At 49.9% G+C, this 16,503-nt stretch overlaps 2 protein-coding genes across 22 annotated transcripts; one reads left to right on the forward strand and one right to left on the reverse strand.

Annotated features, from left to right (window-relative positions):
- Window positions 1-72: 72 nt before the first annotated feature.
- PDZD3 (PDZ domain containing 3) lies at window positions 73-5,034 on the forward strand. Of its 3 annotated transcripts, XM_040258154.1 has the most exons (9): window positions 73-1,127; window positions 1,458-1,669; window positions 1,963-2,152; window positions 2,244-2,380; window positions 2,626-2,830; window positions 3,062-3,258; window positions 3,355-3,582; window positions 3,728-3,928; window positions 4,181-5,034. In XM_040258154.1, the coding sequence occupies exons 1-9, from the start codon at window positions 1,013-1,015 to the stop codon at window positions 4,208-4,210; spliced, it is 1,515 nt and encodes a 504-aa protein (XP_040114088.1). In that variant the 5' UTR covers window positions 73-1,012; the 3' UTR covers window positions 4,211-5,034. The 3 variants fall into 3 exon arrangements, with proteins under 3 accessions (XP_040114088.1, XP_040114087.1, XP_040114089.1); XM_040258153.1 differs by having other exon boundaries at window positions 73-1,669; XM_040258155.1 differs by lacking the exons at window positions 3,062-3,258; window positions 3,728-3,928; window positions 4,181-5,034 and having other exon boundaries at window positions 73-1,669; window positions 3,355-3,505.
- Window positions 5,035-6,411: 1,377 nt separating this feature from the next.
- Window positions 6,412-10,731, reverse strand: CCDC153 (coiled-coil domain containing 153). 19 transcript variants are annotated; one of them, XR_005724154.1, is made up of 7 exons: window positions 10,641-10,731; window positions 10,257-10,338; window positions 9,789-9,854; window positions 9,280-9,399; window positions 8,505-8,754; window positions 6,881-7,011; window positions 6,412-6,630 (listed from the first exon to the last, which is right to left on the reverse strand). XR_005724154.1 is itself a non-coding variant. In XM_040258207.1 (7 exons), exons 2-7 carry the CDS (start codon window positions 10,324-10,326, stop codon window positions 6,473-6,475), a joined length of 612 nt encoding a protein of 203 aa, XP_040114141.1. In that variant the 5' UTR covers window positions 10,327-10,338; window positions 10,641-10,731; the 3' UTR covers window positions 6,412-6,472. The 19 variants fall into 19 exon arrangements, 18 of the variants coding, with proteins under 18 accessions (XP_040114141.1, XP_040114142.1, XP_040114140.1 ...); XM_040258207.1 differs by having other exon boundaries at window positions 6,412-6,604; window positions 8,505-8,597; XM_040258208.1 differs by having other exon boundaries at window positions 6,412-6,609; window positions 8,505-8,597.
- Between the last annotated feature and the right edge of the window lie 5,772 nt (window positions 10,732-16,503).

A 16,503-nucleotide genomic window follows, 5' to 3' on the forward strand; every position in this document is an offset into this window, starting at 1 on the left:
CTGTTGCTTTCAAGAAAGGGTGCTGTTCTTGGTCATTCTGGTTAAACCACTGGCCACTTTCTATTGCAGATGTTTCTTGGGCACTAAGTTCAGAGGCAGCGAGGGCTGGGGAGGGGGTGTTAGATGAACTAGATGTTGGGGTGGGTGGGTGTCCTTATTGGGCCATAGGGCTTCTGTCCCCCATGTCATACACTTATCCCAGGCTTGGAATTACAGTGACCAGCAATTATAGTGACCTTTCTCTGTGCAGAGGGGGACCTGGGACAGCAGCAGAGCCTCCTGAGAAAGTCGAGGCTCAGGAATGGGGCGGGAAGGACATACACACTTCCCCAGAAGACAAGACTCTCCTCCCCTTAACCATTACCCAGCTGCTTCTAAGGCAGTGTCTTGAAGGAGGCGGGACGTGGGGGCGGGGGTAGATGGGAGGATCAGCTGGTTTCGATGGACCTTGTCCTTACACTGGGCGCTAGGTCACAGATCCAACCATGGAGGCAGCTGCAGGTAGGAGGCCGGGAGAAACCCTCTGGAGGGGACTTCAGGGCAGAGGGTGGATTGGAAGGGTTTGGGACTAGGACACACTTGGTATTGGGGCTTGGAGCCCTGAAAACAGACTGGAAGTTAGGAGGTGAGAGGTGAGTGGGTGGATGTGTCTGTCTTCCTGGTCCACGCCCTGTACTGATATGCTCAGATTTATGTGTATATCAGGTCTGGGCCAGGGAGGGGAAGGAAGGGGAAGGGAAGACCCTTTGGGAGCAGAACATAGGGCGAGTCCTGAATTTGGGGGTTCCCCTAAGTCCTTTCAGTTAACGACCATGGAAGTGGAGTCTCAGGGTGGAGACTGCCTCTCGTCCCCTCACCCCTTCTTTGCCTGGCAGATCTTCAGGACACAGCCTCCTTGGCCCTGTAAGTGCCGTGCTGTGAAAGACTGGGGCAAGGAGAGGAGGGAACTGAAGTTGGGGAGGCTCATCAGCTGCCTTTGGCACCTCAAGGCGAGCCTGGGACCCAAGTCTGGATGTCAGCTTTCTCCTACCTGCGTGACTTGCCTCCTTGCAGGAAGTTTGAGTTTAACCCAAAGCTGGGCATTGATAATCCTGTCCTCTCCCTGGCTGAAGACTACGACCCTTCTGGTAACCTCCCCCAACCCCTTGGGGCAACCACTTCCTTTCCCCAGAGCCACCAGGGCACCACAAAGCATCCTGTCTCCTTGGAAACCACTTACTGTCTCCCTCTGATGACAGCCTTGGTGGCGAATGACTACCTGGAGGAGGAAGGGGTCTGGGCTTTTTCCTTCTGTCCTAGCCACTCTGCCTGGGCTGTGTTCAGCTCCACTACCCGACACCTAACTGGGCAGAAGCCTGTTCGCTGTTCAATCACATGGGCAGGGGCTACCAGGCACAAGGTGACTTGGGTCATGTCCCCTTTCCTCCACCTTTTCTGCTGCCCACCTCCCCATCCAGATCTCTGGAGCCTGGAACGGCCTCGCTTCTACCTGCTGAATAAAGAGGAGGGCAGGACTTTTGGCTTCCACCTGCAGCAGCAGCCGGGCAGGGCTGGGCATGTGGTGTGCAGGGTGGAGCCAGGCTCTTCCGCCCAGCGCCAGGGTCTTCGAGAAGGAGACTGGATCCTGGGGGTGAACAACCACGTCGTGGAACATGAAGATTATTTGATGGTGAGGTTGGGCTGGAATCCCAGTAGTACAAGGGAACATTCTGTAGCACCTGGGGGAGACAGAAGCCTCTTGGTCACCTCCCTGGGTATGTGGGGGGTACGTATCTCCCACATGGGAGGTGGGAGGGTGGGGGTCACCTCCCCCATCTCCCAGAATTTAGGGATGCCCCAGGTCAGAATGGCTGGGTGAAGGCCTCCAGAGAGCTGGTTCCCATGGTGAAGAGTGTGGCTTCCAGGGAGAGGACTTTCATAAGAGGGGCCGGCCCAAGCCCACCCCGCGTGCCTGCTGTTCAGGTGATACGCCGGATCCGGGCCAGCGGGCCTCGGGTGCTGCTGACAGTTTTGGCGCAGCCCGTGCACGAGGTGGCCCGAGCTCAGCGGGGGAACAACACCCACCTTTGTCCCCGTCTCGGCCAGGGGGTCCGGCCTCGGCTGTGCCACGTAGTGAAAGACGAAGGCGGCTTTGGCTTCAGTGTCACCCAAGGTGAGCTTAGAGCATGGGAGGGGTCAGCAGGGGGGCTCTGAATCCTGTTGTGGGTGGACAGCAGGCAGAAAGTCACTCTTTGGGCTTCCAGGACATCGGGGTCCTTTCTGGTTAGTGCTGAGCACTGGAGGAGCAGCTGAGCGAGCAGGAGTGCCCCCTGGGGCCCGGCTGCTAGAAGTGAATGGGGTCAGTGTGGAAAAGCTCACACATAACCAACTCAGCAGGAAGGTATGGCTGCTTCCTCTTGTCCTCACCCCTCTGGGCTTGTCCCTGTCTCGGGAAGCAGGCTCTCAATCTCCCAGTCTGATCTTGTACCTCCATCACCATCCTTCCCTTTCCACTCTGTGCTCGCCACCCACCTCCCCTCCCGAGGGCTTCATTCTAGGGCCTGGGAAGAAGGGTTGGGAGGGGGTACCTGCTTCTGCCCTCCCTCCTCAGTTGGTTGATGCTGATGCCCTGCTGGGTCCCCACAGCTTTGGCAGAGTGGCAAGCAGGTGACCCTGCTGGTGGCAGGGCCAGAGGTGGAGGAACAGTGTCGCCAGCTGGGAATGCCCCTGGCTGCTCCTCTGGCAGAGGGGTGGGCACTGCCCACCAAGCCCCGCTGTCTGCATCTCGAGAAAGGGCCCCAGGGCTTCGGGTTCGTGCTCCGGGAGGAGAAGGGCCTTGACGGTCGCCTTGGTGAGTGGGAGCCCTGGGGATAGGGGTGGGAGGGCGGGCCTTGGGGTGGGCACACCAGTGTCTGCATCCACCGCTCAGTGCACACAAGTGGTGGCCCTGGCTGAACCCCAGCCCAGGGCCTCCTCCTCCTCCTGTGTACCCCTGGGTCAGTCTCCCAGTGTGCACACAGTGGCCTGGGCTGGCACTGGGGGATGAGGGGGGGAAGGAGCCATGAGGATGTCTGCGTCCCAGGTCAGTTCCTTTGGGAGGTGGACCCAGGACTGCCAGCGGAGAAGGCCGGGATGCAGGCTGGGGACCGGCTGGTGGCTGTGGCTGGGGAGAGCGTGGAGGGGCTGGGCCACGAGGAGACAGTGTCCAAGATCCGGGCGCAGGGCTCCCGAGTCTCCCTCATTGTCGTCGACCCCAAGGCTGACCGCTTCTTCAGTATGGTGCGAGCTGAGGGGCCGGGGCTAGAGATGGGGCCGGAATGGAGCAGGGCTCAGGTTAGGGAGAAGCAACGGACTTGTCCTGTTCTTCTGTCCCAGGTTCGCTTGTCTCCGCTCCTCTTCTTGGAGAGCACAGAGGCTCCTGACTTTCCCCGGGGTAGTGGCTCAGCCTCTGTGATTGAGACCAACAGCCCACTTGTCGACGACACAACAGTGGCTTCTGTCCCGTGCAACTTCCACCAGTGCTTCCTGTACCCTGGGCCTGGCGGTGGCTATGGCTTCCGACTCAGCTGTGTGGCTAGCAGGCCTGGTCTTTTCATCTCCCAGGTGACGGATTCCCCGGGCACCTTGGATGTTTTCAATCCTTTGCCTCTTGATGAGCCTTCTTCTGCTTCCCTCCCAGAGCCCCAGAATACCCAGCAAAATTTTCTGTGGTGTTCCAGGCTCCTCTAGACCCCACCTATTCCACCAGGTGACCCTAGGAGGCTCTGCTGCTCAGGCAGGGCTGCAAACAGGAGACGTGATTCTGGAGGTGAATGGGTATCCCATGGGTGGAGAGAATGACCAGGAAAGACTTCAGCAGCTGGCTGAGGCGAAGCCACCCCTGTGCCTGAAGTTAGCGGCCAGATCTCAGCAAGGATTGGAAGCCTGGATTCCCCCAGGGTCCAGAGAGGTGAGGAAGAGGAGATGGATGAACTGTGAGCAGCCAGAAGGGGAGAGGGCGTGGTCAGAGAGGAGGGCAGAGCGGGAGGCTACAAGGTGAAGCAGTCTGGGGGACCCTGGTTGGGACTTTAGGCCAGGGTAGGTGGGAACAGAAAGACCCCAGAGAAGAAGCCCTATTCCTGGGCATGCCAGTGCAGGTGGGCACAGGGAAAAGGAGCGCTTCTGTTCCCTGAATGACTTCTTCCCTTCTTTCTTTGCTTAGGATGGGGTTCTGGCCTCAGATCTGCTGTAGCACCCCATGCTTGGCAATGATCTGCTCAAGCTTCCCTGTCTTCACCCTCCAGCCTGAGGTGGTGGGAGCTGAGATGCTCTCTTTAAACCAGAAGCTGCAGCTTTAGGACTCCCGATACCCAGTCACAGAAGATTGTTCAAGGTCTCTCTCCCTTCCCATGGCTCCACCTCCTGGAAGAGGGTGTGGCCAGAGCCCTCAGGTGGGGGCTCCCATTTGATTCCGGAGGAAGTCATGTGGGGTCTTTGGGAGCTGTGCCCCAGAGATGAAGATCTGCTTGAGATGAGCAGTGTGATTTTGTGATTTATAACAAGAAATATATATATTAGGTCTTCCTATCCTTTCCTGGCAGAGAGCTTCTAAAATCCTTGGGATTTCCTAAGTAATAAGAGTGATAAAGGTGTCTTCTGTTATTCATAATAAGGCTCGTTCAATTACAGCTATCCTTGTTAATGAGGTACCGTTTGGAAAGCACCTAAGCATGGGGCACTGGTTTCCAGGGGAACCGACCATGTGATTAGCAAGCTGGAAATTTCAGTGCCACCCCCACCCTCAGTCTCCTGGGAGGGGGCAGGGGCTGGAGGTTGAATTAATCACCAGTGATCAATGGATTGATTAATCATGCCTACATAATGAAGTCTCCATAGAAACCCAGAAGCACAGGTTCAGAGAGCTTTCTTTGTTGATGAACACGTGGAGGGGCAGGGGGTTGGCACACCTGGAGAGAGTATGGAGCTTCCATGCTCATACCCCACGCCGTGTATTTCTTGCATCTGGCTGTTCTTGAGTTGTGTCCTTTGTAATAAAATGGTGATCTAGTAAGTAAACCATTTCCCTGAATTCAATCACTCTAGCAAATGATTGAACCCTAGGGAAGGGGTTGTGGCTATCACTGATTGATAGCCAGTTAGTCAAAAGCACAAGTGACAACCTGGACTTAAGATTGGTATTTGAGGTTGAGGGCAGTCTCGTGGGACTGAACCCTTAACCCCTGGGTCTGATGCTATGGCCAGGTAGATAGTGCCACAGTTGAGTTAGATTGTGACCCAAAAGTTAAACTATGTCTACAGAGAATTACTTGTTGTGGGAAACCTCCCCCTCCCCCCTTTGAAATGTGTTATATTCATTTCTCCTGGAGAAAGTTTAAGCACCATGGAGGTGTGGTGGTTTAGCTGCTCCTTCGCGTCCAGCTCTTGTGACTCCACGGACTGTACCCTGCCAGTCTCCTCTCTGTCCATGGGATTTTCCAGGCAACAGTACTGGAGTGGGTTGCTATTTCCTTCTCCAGGGGATCTTCTTAATCCAGGGATTGAACTCAGGTCTCCTGCATCACAGGTGAATTCTTTACTAAGCTACCCAGGAAGGTTTTTAAGCTCCATAGCTAAAAGGTGCACAGTTGTGCATAGTGGAAACAATTGTGCATAGTGAGTAGAATCCTGATGCTCATTTCTACCTAAACCTCCACCCGTTCTACCTGAAAGATCAGTCTGTGAGGATGAAACACAACTTACTGAAAGGAAGAATCTACAGAGGGTGAAAATGAACTGTTTCTGCTTTTCTATTATGGAGAATATATTCTGTTATTCCCAAGAGATGGCAAAACAGTTAGAATATATTTGGTTATTCCTACCTTATACAAAATTAATTAAACTAAGTAAACTTTTTAAACGACATTATAAATTCAATACAAGGCAATGCTGGGAATTCTTTTCAAAATCTCCCCCTTCCATATTTAACCAGAAATGAAGTAGAACTGAGAACGTTGTAGTAAAATAAAGGAGAAGCAGAGAGTATTCCCTTTTCAGGTGGGCTGTGGGGCTGACTAGAATTGAAGCCATCTGGAACTTTCCCTAAGCATGACTCCAGGATGTTGGGTATATTATAAGAATTTGGAGACTAGCTGCACCTTCCCTCTGTGGGCACCTGAGGATTGTGGGGGCTGGTGCCTAGTCATTGTTGGTCCTTTATAGAAATGGCCTTTATCCACAAATCTGGCTGCCTTTGTTGGTGCTGGTGGGGATAGGGTGACCAAAAGGGCTCACGGCTCAACGGGTGGGACCCAGACTCCCTAGGAGAGAAGTTGAGATCTTGTCAAATTTCTCTCTCTTCTTATTCCATCTTCAGGGTAATCGGTCAGTCCAGAACTGAGATATTCCCATGAGAGGCACGCCTCTCTGCCAAAAAAACACAGCTCACAGTCCTGCTGAGGTCTACATCAAGACAGCTTTATTGCTGGGGCCTCAGAGGGCCCCAGAGACTAGAGACTCACAGCTTCAAAGATCCAGGGGGTTGAGTCCAAACTGGCGGAGCTGCTCCTTGAGCCTGGCGTGGAGTCTCAGCACAGCCCCGTCCCACTGAGGCTTCACAGCTCTCAGCTTGGCCAGGAGCTGGTCCAGGCTGTCCTGCGGACACCGAGCTTCAATCTCAGGAAGGGAGAGGGTAGGGTAAGGGGTGCCCCCAGCCTGGTCTCTAAGCTTTCCCAGCCAGTGTTTTCTTCAAGCTCTTATTCTTAGTGGGTAGGCATGGTTGTATCCCCTTAAGACAGAGCAGGATCCCCTGCGAAGATGCTTCTTTCCCTTCCCCCTGGCCTGTCATTGTCATACTCGCTGGGATTTGTGGGGATGGGGAAGGGCTGGGCCCTGGGATGGCTGGTCTTCAGAGGATAGGGCTTACATGTAAGATTTCCTCATACTTGGCCTCCATGTCTGCCACGTGGGCCCGAAGCTGAGCCAGAGTCTGGTCCCGCTCTCCGAGGGCCTGCTTGGCCTCCCTCTGGGCAGCCTCAGCCTCCCTCTGGCACAATTCTGGGGGAGATGGTGCCAGGGAGGAGGATGAAAGAGGACAGGATTGTGACACTCTGCCTCTGAACAGAGTCTCCCACCCAAAGAGCACAACATGAGCAGGACTGTTCCAGACTTCCCCAGAGCCGTCAATGTCCCCTAGTGCCTATAAAGAGCTGACATATACCGTTAAGGTACAGGAGAGGGGTGGGGGTGCTTGGGACAAGAGATTTGGCTCCCAAATCAGGTTGCCATTCACTACTTGTGTAACATCTGACACATCTCTAAGACTCAGTTTCTTCATCTTTATAGAGAAAATGACACATGCTTCACAGGTGTGCTCTGAGAGTTAAATGTGATCATGTTAGGACATCCCCAGTGCCAGTGGCTAGGACTCTGCGCTCCCAGTGCAGGGGGCTCAGGTTTGATCCCTAGTCGGGGAACTAGATCCCACACGCGGCAACTAAGAGTTCACATGCCCCAACTAAAGATCCCACATGCTCCCAATTAAGACTGGGGGCAGCCAAACAAATAAATAAAAATACATTTTAAAAAAATGTGATAATGTGTGGGAAAGCACCTAGTATGTAGGAGGTGCTTAAAAATACTGATTGCACTTGAGATAAGGCAAAGATTAGGAAAGGAACTCAGGGTCTGCGTGGGAAGATAAGCAACTCTTGGATATCTAAAGCTAAACTAAAGCTACTTTAGGATAAGAAAACTTTGAGGCCAAAATTGTGGAAAATCCGTGCCGTGCTAAAATTTTTCAACTCTGTCCTGTTACCAAGATGGAAGAGAGCAAAAGCTTCCTGTTTTTTTTTTTTTGTTTGTTTGTTTTGCTTTGTTGCTTATTTAGAAGCTCATTTATTTATTAGCAAATAGTTATTCAGGACCTACCACATATTAGGTCTTGAAGATACAGAGGTAAGTAATTCAAACAGTTATATTCAAGCTTGCTTTCATTCTAAAAATCAGCCAAACTAAGAGAGAATGTGTTTTGCTCGTGAGAGACACGGGGGCAGTGGGGAGTAAGAACTGCCTTTACAGAGACCATTGAGAGAGGGAGGTGCAGTGAGAAAGTTAGGTCTTCTTCACTTATAACTTAAAGTTTAAGATTGGGTATTTTTTGCTATCCTGAACCTTCTGTTGCAAGTGGTAGAAGAGTCAGTGGGGAAGACAGTATGAGAGCTTAAACTGCAGTTTTCTAAAGAAAGACCGTTCTAACTCCACCCCTTCAGGCTGGACCACAACAGTGTGATCCTCTGAGAGAAAGTGCTGTGAGGGGAGGGTGCGCTGTGTGTGCGTGCTAAATTGGTTAGTGTTCGACTTTTTGTGACCTCATGGAATGGGGCTGTCCAGGCTCCTCTGCCCATGGGATTCTCCAGGCAAGACTATGGAGTGAGTTGCCATGCCCTCCTCCAGGGGATCTTCCCGACCCAGGGACAGAACCCACGTCTTTTAAGTCTCCTGCATCAGCGGGTGGGTTCTTTACTACTAGGGCCACCTGGGAAGCCTACCTAACTGCTCCCGCAGGCCCTTCACTTCTTCCTCCAGCTGCCTGGTGCGACTCTGCATCGCCTCCTGCAGGCTCCGGCACCGACGATTCATCTCTGGCAGAGAGGTGGGTGGCCAGGGACCCAGGTAGGGAGAGAGCAGTGGAGAAAGGCCAGAAAGTTGTGGGTGGGGAGGGCTCTGCTTGGTCCAGTGGACAGGTGCATAAAGGTCTGTTGGGGGCCTTCCCTGGCAGTCCAGTGGTTAAGACTTCACCTACCAATGCAGGGGATGTGGATTTGATCCCTGATCTGGAAGCTAAGATCCCATATTCCTCAGGGCCAAAAAAACCAAAACATAGAACAGAAGCAATATTGTAACAAATCCAATAAAGACTTTAAAAATGGTCCACATTAAAAAAAAAAAAAGTCTTCTGGATTCTTGTGGTGATCTGAGAAGGTGGGGACAGAGCTAGGAAACAAGATACCCATCTGCTATGCCAGCTCAGTATGTGAATTCAGGCCCTCCTTCCCACCCACTCCCACGGGAGGAGTGAGATGAAGGCTGGGACTGCGTTTCATAGCCCATGGGACATCAAGCACAAAGCACTGCATGTCATGGAAGGTTCCTGCCCAAGACCACAGAAGGCCCTCTCAGGATTCCTGTGCGTGCTGGAAGGGCTGAGGCTAGGTATGGGCAGTTCGAAGTCCTCCTTGTCTCCCTTTCTAGCATCCTCGGGCCCTCCCAGTTGTCCTCTTCCGGGCCCCTGTCTCCCGCCCACCTGCTCGATCAACCTCACACCTGCATATATGGCCTTCCCTTCGCTCCGGGCCCCCTCCAGTTCAGCCTCCAGGTCTTTGATCCTCTGCTTCAGCTGGTCTTCCGAAGCCTTGGCTCGGCGGGCTTCATCCCTCTGCAGAGCTGTGAACAGTCCAGAGCAGCCCTCTGCACTGGCTGGGGGCTCCACTCAATCAGCCCCCGTGGCCCTGATGGACTCTGTCCACCTTCAGAAACCTGGCGGCAGCCTGCCAGTCTCTCATCGTCATTCTGTTTCCCTTCCCCGCCTCAGAATCCTACAGACTCTGTTACTAAGAGGGAAAAACTCCCTCTGTGTTCCAGCTATAAAAGTTAGCTTTCTTTATCAACCCTCACGGCCCACCCTGTCCTCATGACCCCAGCTCTTGACAATCTTTTCCCATTAGGGGATGGTTAGAGATCAGCTCAGCCCTCCACCATTGTTCCAAAACTTTAAGCTCCCAGGGATAGACAAATGCCCACTGTCTCTGTTGCCAAACTTCCACCCTTCTTACCCAAGTGGTCTTGGAGCACCTCCTTTTCCAGCAGTGCCAGCCTGTGCATGGATTCAGCCTCCACATCTGCCCTGGCAAGATGGCAGACCCTCAGCTTGTCAGGATCTCAGGCTTCTCTGCCCGCCTCCCATCCTCCTCCCGTACCCTGGACTTCTCTTTTTTTTGTGGGAGATACGAGGACCATTAAATGAGGGATCTTTGACAGCAAAGCCTAATGAGTTCACTACCCAGCTCACAGTAGGTATTTGAAAGATTGTAATGAATATACAAGGAAGGCACACAGCCAGAAGGGATTCATGGGTACTGATTTTCCCATGTTCCCAGCTCCATGGCACCCAAATATGATGTAAAGGGGGAAGGCCAAGACAGCTCCATCTTGTCACGCAGAGGGATGAATTCTCTCTGGAGGTCTCTGAGCCAGAACAAGGAGAGGCTGGGAGGCACCCACCTCCACCCAGTCTGACTCACCAGCACTTGCATTTCTTTTCTTCTTCTGGGCCCCAGCTTTTGTCCCTTTTTCTTTGGTCTTAGGTGGCATCTCCTTCCTGTCCTGGAGGGAGGGAGGGGGCTCATATTTAGGTCTGGACATGGAGACACTCTCCTGACTCCCTAGACTGAACCAGGAGTCCCAGGAGAATTAGTGCTCTCATCTTCAAGTCTGTCTCTTACACTTTCCAGAAGCTTCAGTTCTTGGTTTCCTTGGAAACTTAGGCAAGGCTGGGGCCAGGGGGAAGGATGAATCCATTTCTCTCTACCAGTCAGGCTCTAAGTACAGAAATCATTCCTCTCAACCCTCTTTCAGAGAAAATAAAGCTCAGTACCTGGCCCCTTCTCTCTTCCCATCATCCTTACCCTGCCTCTTCCTTCCTCCAAGACCCTCACTTGTCTCTGTTGTATCTCCCTGTGGCGTGACCCACTTTCCAGGAGGGGCAGAGAAAAGGCCCAACCAGCTAGGAGCCGGAGGAGGAGATTGTGTTCTGGGACCCAATCCAGAGTGGCAAATTTCATTTGGGGGTGGGACTGAGAACGGGAAGGTTGGGTTTCTGGAGGCTGCACGTTGTCCAGGCAACTGGGAAACATGGAGTTGATAGGAAGGTACATGCACGCTTGCTCAGTCGTTATAATTGCGTCTGGTAGAAGGGGCTAAATACAATGCTTAAAATACCAAGGTCTCAGAGGGCCAATACTCTTCTTGTCCCCAGATCCTAAGTGTAGTTTGAGGAGAAAGGGCTTTGGAACTGATTAAATATGATTCACTTCTATGTAGCACTGCCTGCAATTTGGAAATAATGCTATTGCACTGATACAGAGGAAAAGAACTGACGGTAGCCATTTGGGGTGATTTGCATTTCCCAAAGTCTCATCAACAAAATGACATTATTAAATAGGCTTAAAATTGAAGATCCCTTTCAGGAAGGTATTCTATGGTGAATGAGGGAAAGAAATTCAGGAGACGGTGGTTGAGAGAGTTTCCTATTTCAGATAAATGAGACACAGAGGAGAGTTCGACCTAGGACCTCAAGGTGCTGTGCTAAGTCACTTCAGTCGTGTTCGACTCTTGCAACCTCTTGTGACCCCATGGACTGTAGCCCTCCAGGCTCCTCTGTCCATTGGATTCTCCAGACAAGAATACTGGAGTGGGTTGCCATGCCCTTCTATCCTGACATAGATGCAAATCAAGAAGAAAGGGTACTGGTTAGAGACAGGAGCTTTTGAGTTCTCATCCTTACCCTTCTCCAGATATGTAAATTTGGGTAAGTCATTTTCCTTGCTCAGCCTCGGTTTCCTAAATCTTTAAATCTTTGATTTTGTAAATCTTGAGAGGCTTGGATTTTCACCAGGTATTTATAGGACTATCTTCTTTTATGGTGACTTAATATATTTCCTCTTTCTCCCTATTCCTGTCTGTGGTTGATTTTCAGACAGGTGCTGAGAAAATAACCAGCGTGGTTCCCTGTGGCACTGAGTTGATTTGGGCTCCCTCTAGTGGATTTTCTTGACCTTCTACTGAGTCTCCTGAATTTTTCTATTTAAATTATTTATGGAGCAATGTTGGGGGCACCCCTCATTTAGGGGTGCTGCTTAGCATCTTGCTGGAGTCACGAATAGTTGGAAAAATAAATCTGGGGAAGGGAGAATGCTGAGTGGCTTGCCCTGGTTAGCTGTTCCCTCCCCGAAACCCCTCTCTCCAGCCTTTTGCTATTGGGAGCCTTTGTTGTCTGTCTGCCACCCAGATTTGTGAACACCAAAGTGGCTAAAATGAAAACAGCAGAAACTTCAGGGCTTTCCCCCTTGTGGGTTTAGGGAACTGCAGACTCTTTCTTTAGATATTTCTCTGTCTTCCTCAACAGTTTTGGTCAATTGCCTGTTATCAGGAACAGATCTGAAGAAACAGCCATCAGATCTGAAGAAACAGCCATGAGATCTTGGGGGCCGGGGGTGCGGTGGGGGTTGGAAATCCTTCTTCTAGGTGGTAGCAGATTCAGGCAGAGTCTGAGGATATTTATTTGTCACCTTCACAGCTGCAGGATACCTCTCTGACCCCAGGGACATTTTACAGAGTAAAGGGAAGAGCCAGCCTTGTTCTTCACGATGCTTACTGTTCCTCTATTTCAGTGTCAGAAAATCTTGCCCACATGCCCCAAATCAGAAGAAGAGTTTTCTTCTAACCTTGACGCATGTTTTCATTTACTCCTGCCCTCCCCACACCACCCCACCCCACCGACAACCCTCTCTCCCCGCGTAGGAAAGCAGTACCCTCTCTGTCCTGTCTTTCCCCTCATCCAGAATTCTGTGCTGGGGACTTTTCCATAGAATGATTAGTGTCTCTGCTAGGCTGAGGCAGGGAGTCACATATTGAGGAAGGGATTACAGAGAATAAACAACATATCGTGTCTCAGAAGAGCATTTACTTTTCAAATACGTTCAGTCAACTGACTTTCAGGTGCAGAATGAGGATGTGGTTTGGGGTGAAGGTGAAATGGAATAAGAAGAGTGCCACGGATCACATGATGCGATACAAACTGAGCCAGCTCTAGAATCATCCAGGAATGAGAATGACATTGTGCTCCACGATTCAATCTCTAGTACATTTTGAAAACAAGCCAAGTGAAAATTGGGAAAGAAAGGTCAATCTTTTGTTCTTTTTTTTTTTTTTTTCATTAACCTCAGTTCAGAAGTGAAAAGAGGAAAGATCATTTCAGCAGAATTCTGCCTTCCTTTAAATAGGATCCCATTTTGGGGTTTTAAAGAGACACAGAGAGAAGGTCACCCTCTCTACTTTATTCAGATGAGAGACATAGGTCATCATGCATTAAAAGAAATATGGCTTGCTGCAGCAGGAACAAAGTGCAAATTACACCATCCCATTCTAAAATATACAGACCATACTGAACGTAATACAAATTGGAAGCCTTAAACCAAGCCAGAGATGGTGTAGGTGAGCCACAAGCTCATATGCAACTCCAAGGGTTAATTTCTCACCCTGAGAAATCTGTATGCAGGTCAAGAAGCAACAGAACTGGACATGGAACAACAGACTGGTTCCAAACTGGGAAAGGAGTACGTCAAGGTTGTATATTGTCACCCAGCTTATTTAACTTCTATGCAGAGTATACCATGCGAAATGCCGGGCTGGATGAAGCATAAGCTGGAATCAAGATTGCCAGGAGAAATATCAATAACCTCAGATATGCAGATGATACCACCCTTATGGCAGAAAGTGAAAAAGAACTAAAGAGCCTTTTGATGAAAGTGAAAGAGGAGAGTGAAAAAGTTGACTTAAAGCTCAACATTCAGAAAACGAAGATCATAGCATCCCATCAGTTCATGGCAAATAGATGGGGAAACAATGGAAACAGTGACAGACTTTATTTTTTGGGGCTCCAAAATCAATGCAGATGGTGACTGCAGCCATGAAATTAAAAGACTCTTGCTCCTTGGAAGAAAAGCTATGACCAACCTAGACAGTATTTTAAAAAGCAGAGACATTATTTTGCCAACAAAGGTCCATCTAGTCCAAGCTATGGTTTTTCCAGTAGTCATGAATGGATGTGAGAGGTGGACTACAAAGAAAGCTGAGCACTAAAGAATTGATACTTGTGAACTGTGGTGCTGGAGAAGACTCTTGAGAGTCCCTTGGACTGCAAGGAGATCCAACCAATCCATCCTAAAGGAAATCAGTCCTGATATTCATTGGAAGGACTGATGCTGCAGCTGAAATTCCAATACTTTGGCCACCTGATGTGAAGAACTGACTCACTGGAAAAGACCCTGATGCTGGGAAAGATTGAAGGCCATAGGAAAAGGGGACGACAGAGCATGAGATGGTTGGATGACATCACTGACTCAATGGACATGAGTTTGAGTAAGCTCCGCAAGTTGGTGATGGACAGGGAAGCCTGGTGTGCAGCAGTCCATCGGGTCGCAAAGAGTCAGACACGACTGAGTGACTGAACTAAACTGAACTATACTCTATTAAATCTAGGATTTGACTATGAGGGGGAAAATGTCCCCTTGCATGTCTACAGTGTGCTAGGTACTGTGGAAGACCAAAGTTGATAGGACAGTATAGCATAAGTTAATGCCCGCATGTGTGCTCTGCTGCTCCAATCGTGTCTGACTCTGCGACCCCTTGGACTATAGCCAGCCAAGCTCCTCTGTCTATGGGATTTTCCCAGCAAGAATACTGGAGGGGGTTGCGATTTCCTCCTCCAGGGGATCTTCCGGACCCAGGGATCAAACCTGAGTCTCCTGTGTTGAAAATGGATTCTTTACTGCTAAGCTACCGGAGAAGTCCTCAAATTAATGTGTGATAGGTGAGAAATAGATGGTTATGGAAATTTAGAGGAGAGAATTATTCTAGCTGGAGTGTCTGATGAGGAGGACAACATTTAAGTATAAAAAATGGATTGGACTTCATTGCACTCTTTAGGCAGAGGGAATGCTCTGAGTAATGGTGATGAAAAAAGAATTGTGGTATTTTGTGACTTGGTGAGTCACCCAGCATAGAATATTTGTACTAGAATAGTATAAAACTGCAAGGTAGTTTGGAGTTAGATCATGACTATTAACTTCATTAAGGAGGCAATGGGGAGTGCCGAAAGTTATTGTTTTTTTGTTGTCAGAAGTATACTTTAGGAACACTGGTCTGGTGACAGAATGGATTTAAAGTGGCAGGGAAATCAGTAAGGAAAAGGTTTCTATAGACACAGTGGGAGGAAAGGAGGGCCTACAACTAAGGGTGGACGCATCAGGGGTGGGAAGTTTTGACAATTATCTAAGAGCTTTGCCTGTATTTTTTCTTTAGCCATTCTAACTCTTTCTAGGTAAGTACTGATTAATGGAAATTCTACTGATAGGAAATGATAATTCTGACTCCACAATCAACTGTAGATACAGGCCACTGAGTTACAAACAAGAATGTCTGGCTGAAGAGTCTTTGAGTTCAGAGATCTTTTTTCACCCCTCTCTTCTAGGATCATTTGATAAGCTTAATTCCCTAATCAGTCAAGAACTTTGTAGAAGAGCCAGGTGGGGGAATCTAAGGCGGAACTGAGTACTTATTGACACACCAGGGCCTGCAAACTCCCAAAGCTGAGGCTCAGAATTAGCAAATTAGGGCAGGGCACTTCCTTCTTCAGGAGGGAAGTTCTGTTTTTTCAAAGTTCTTCCAACGGAACTTTGAGACTAGAAAAGTGGAAGTGACTGGGAACTGCATTGCTGTTCCTGGGAGGGGCATGGCCTCCTCAGGCCAGGGCTCAAAGCTCAAGGTTTCTGTGGTCAGGGCCTGATAACTGGCCTACCCACCTGCAGAACAAGGTGCTAAGCAAGGGGATCTTAAGGCAAAAAAAGGGGGAAGTGTTTTTTTTTTTTCAGGTCAAAGGGCCTGGAAGAAGAACCCATGGCCTGCTGGCGCTAGCCTTTCTGAGGTCTAATTAGGATGCAATGATCTGCAGCGTTCCCATTCCTGGCCCTGACTTAACTAGGAGTTTAAAACACTAGGGAGTGGGGGAAAAACTTCCCTTCTTCTTCCACAATGTTAGGAGAAGCAAATAAAGTTCAATTTCCTAATTTGTCAGGTGTGGGACAAAGACAACATCGAGATTCTTTCCATGGCACTTGTCTTAATTTTTTCTTTTTTTAACAGTTGGGGATTCCCAGGTGGTGCGAGTGGTAAAGAACCCATCTGCCAATGCAGGAGACATGAGAGATGTGGGTTCAGTCCTCGGTTGGGAAGATCCCCTGGAGGAGGGCATCAGGACTGAAGCGACTTAGCACGCATGCAGATGTTCCCAGAAGGATTCTCAGGTGGTGCTAGTGGTAAAGAATCTGCCTGCCAATGCAGGAGATGTGGGTTTGATCCCTGGATGGGGAAGATCCCCTGGAGGAGGGCATGGCAACCCAGTCCAGTATTCTTGCTTGGAAAATCCATGGGCAGAGGAGCCTGATGGGCTACAGTCCATGGGGCCACAAAGAGTCAGACACAACTGAATGACTGAGCACGCACACTCCCCCCCAAAACACACACTCTTTTCATAATGTAGAAAGGAGCTTTTACAAAGCCAGAAGTTTAGAAAAAGAAGTTTAAGCTCAGATGTCATTCTAAATTTGACTCTCATCAAATTCCCAAATCTCCTTTCTTCTAAAATCCTTTCCAAGAATCATGATAGGTAAAATAGTGCAGTAGACTCCCTTTTAAGAAGACTCAGGATAA

This window comes from Oryx dammah, unplaced genomic scaffold, assembly GCF_014754425.2.
Source record: "Oryx dammah isolate SB20612 unplaced genomic scaffold, SCBI_Odam_1.1 HiC_scaffold_17, whole genome shotgun sequence".
Taxonomy (NCBI): Eukaryota; Metazoa; Chordata; class Mammalia; order Artiodactyla; family Bovidae; genus Oryx; species Oryx dammah.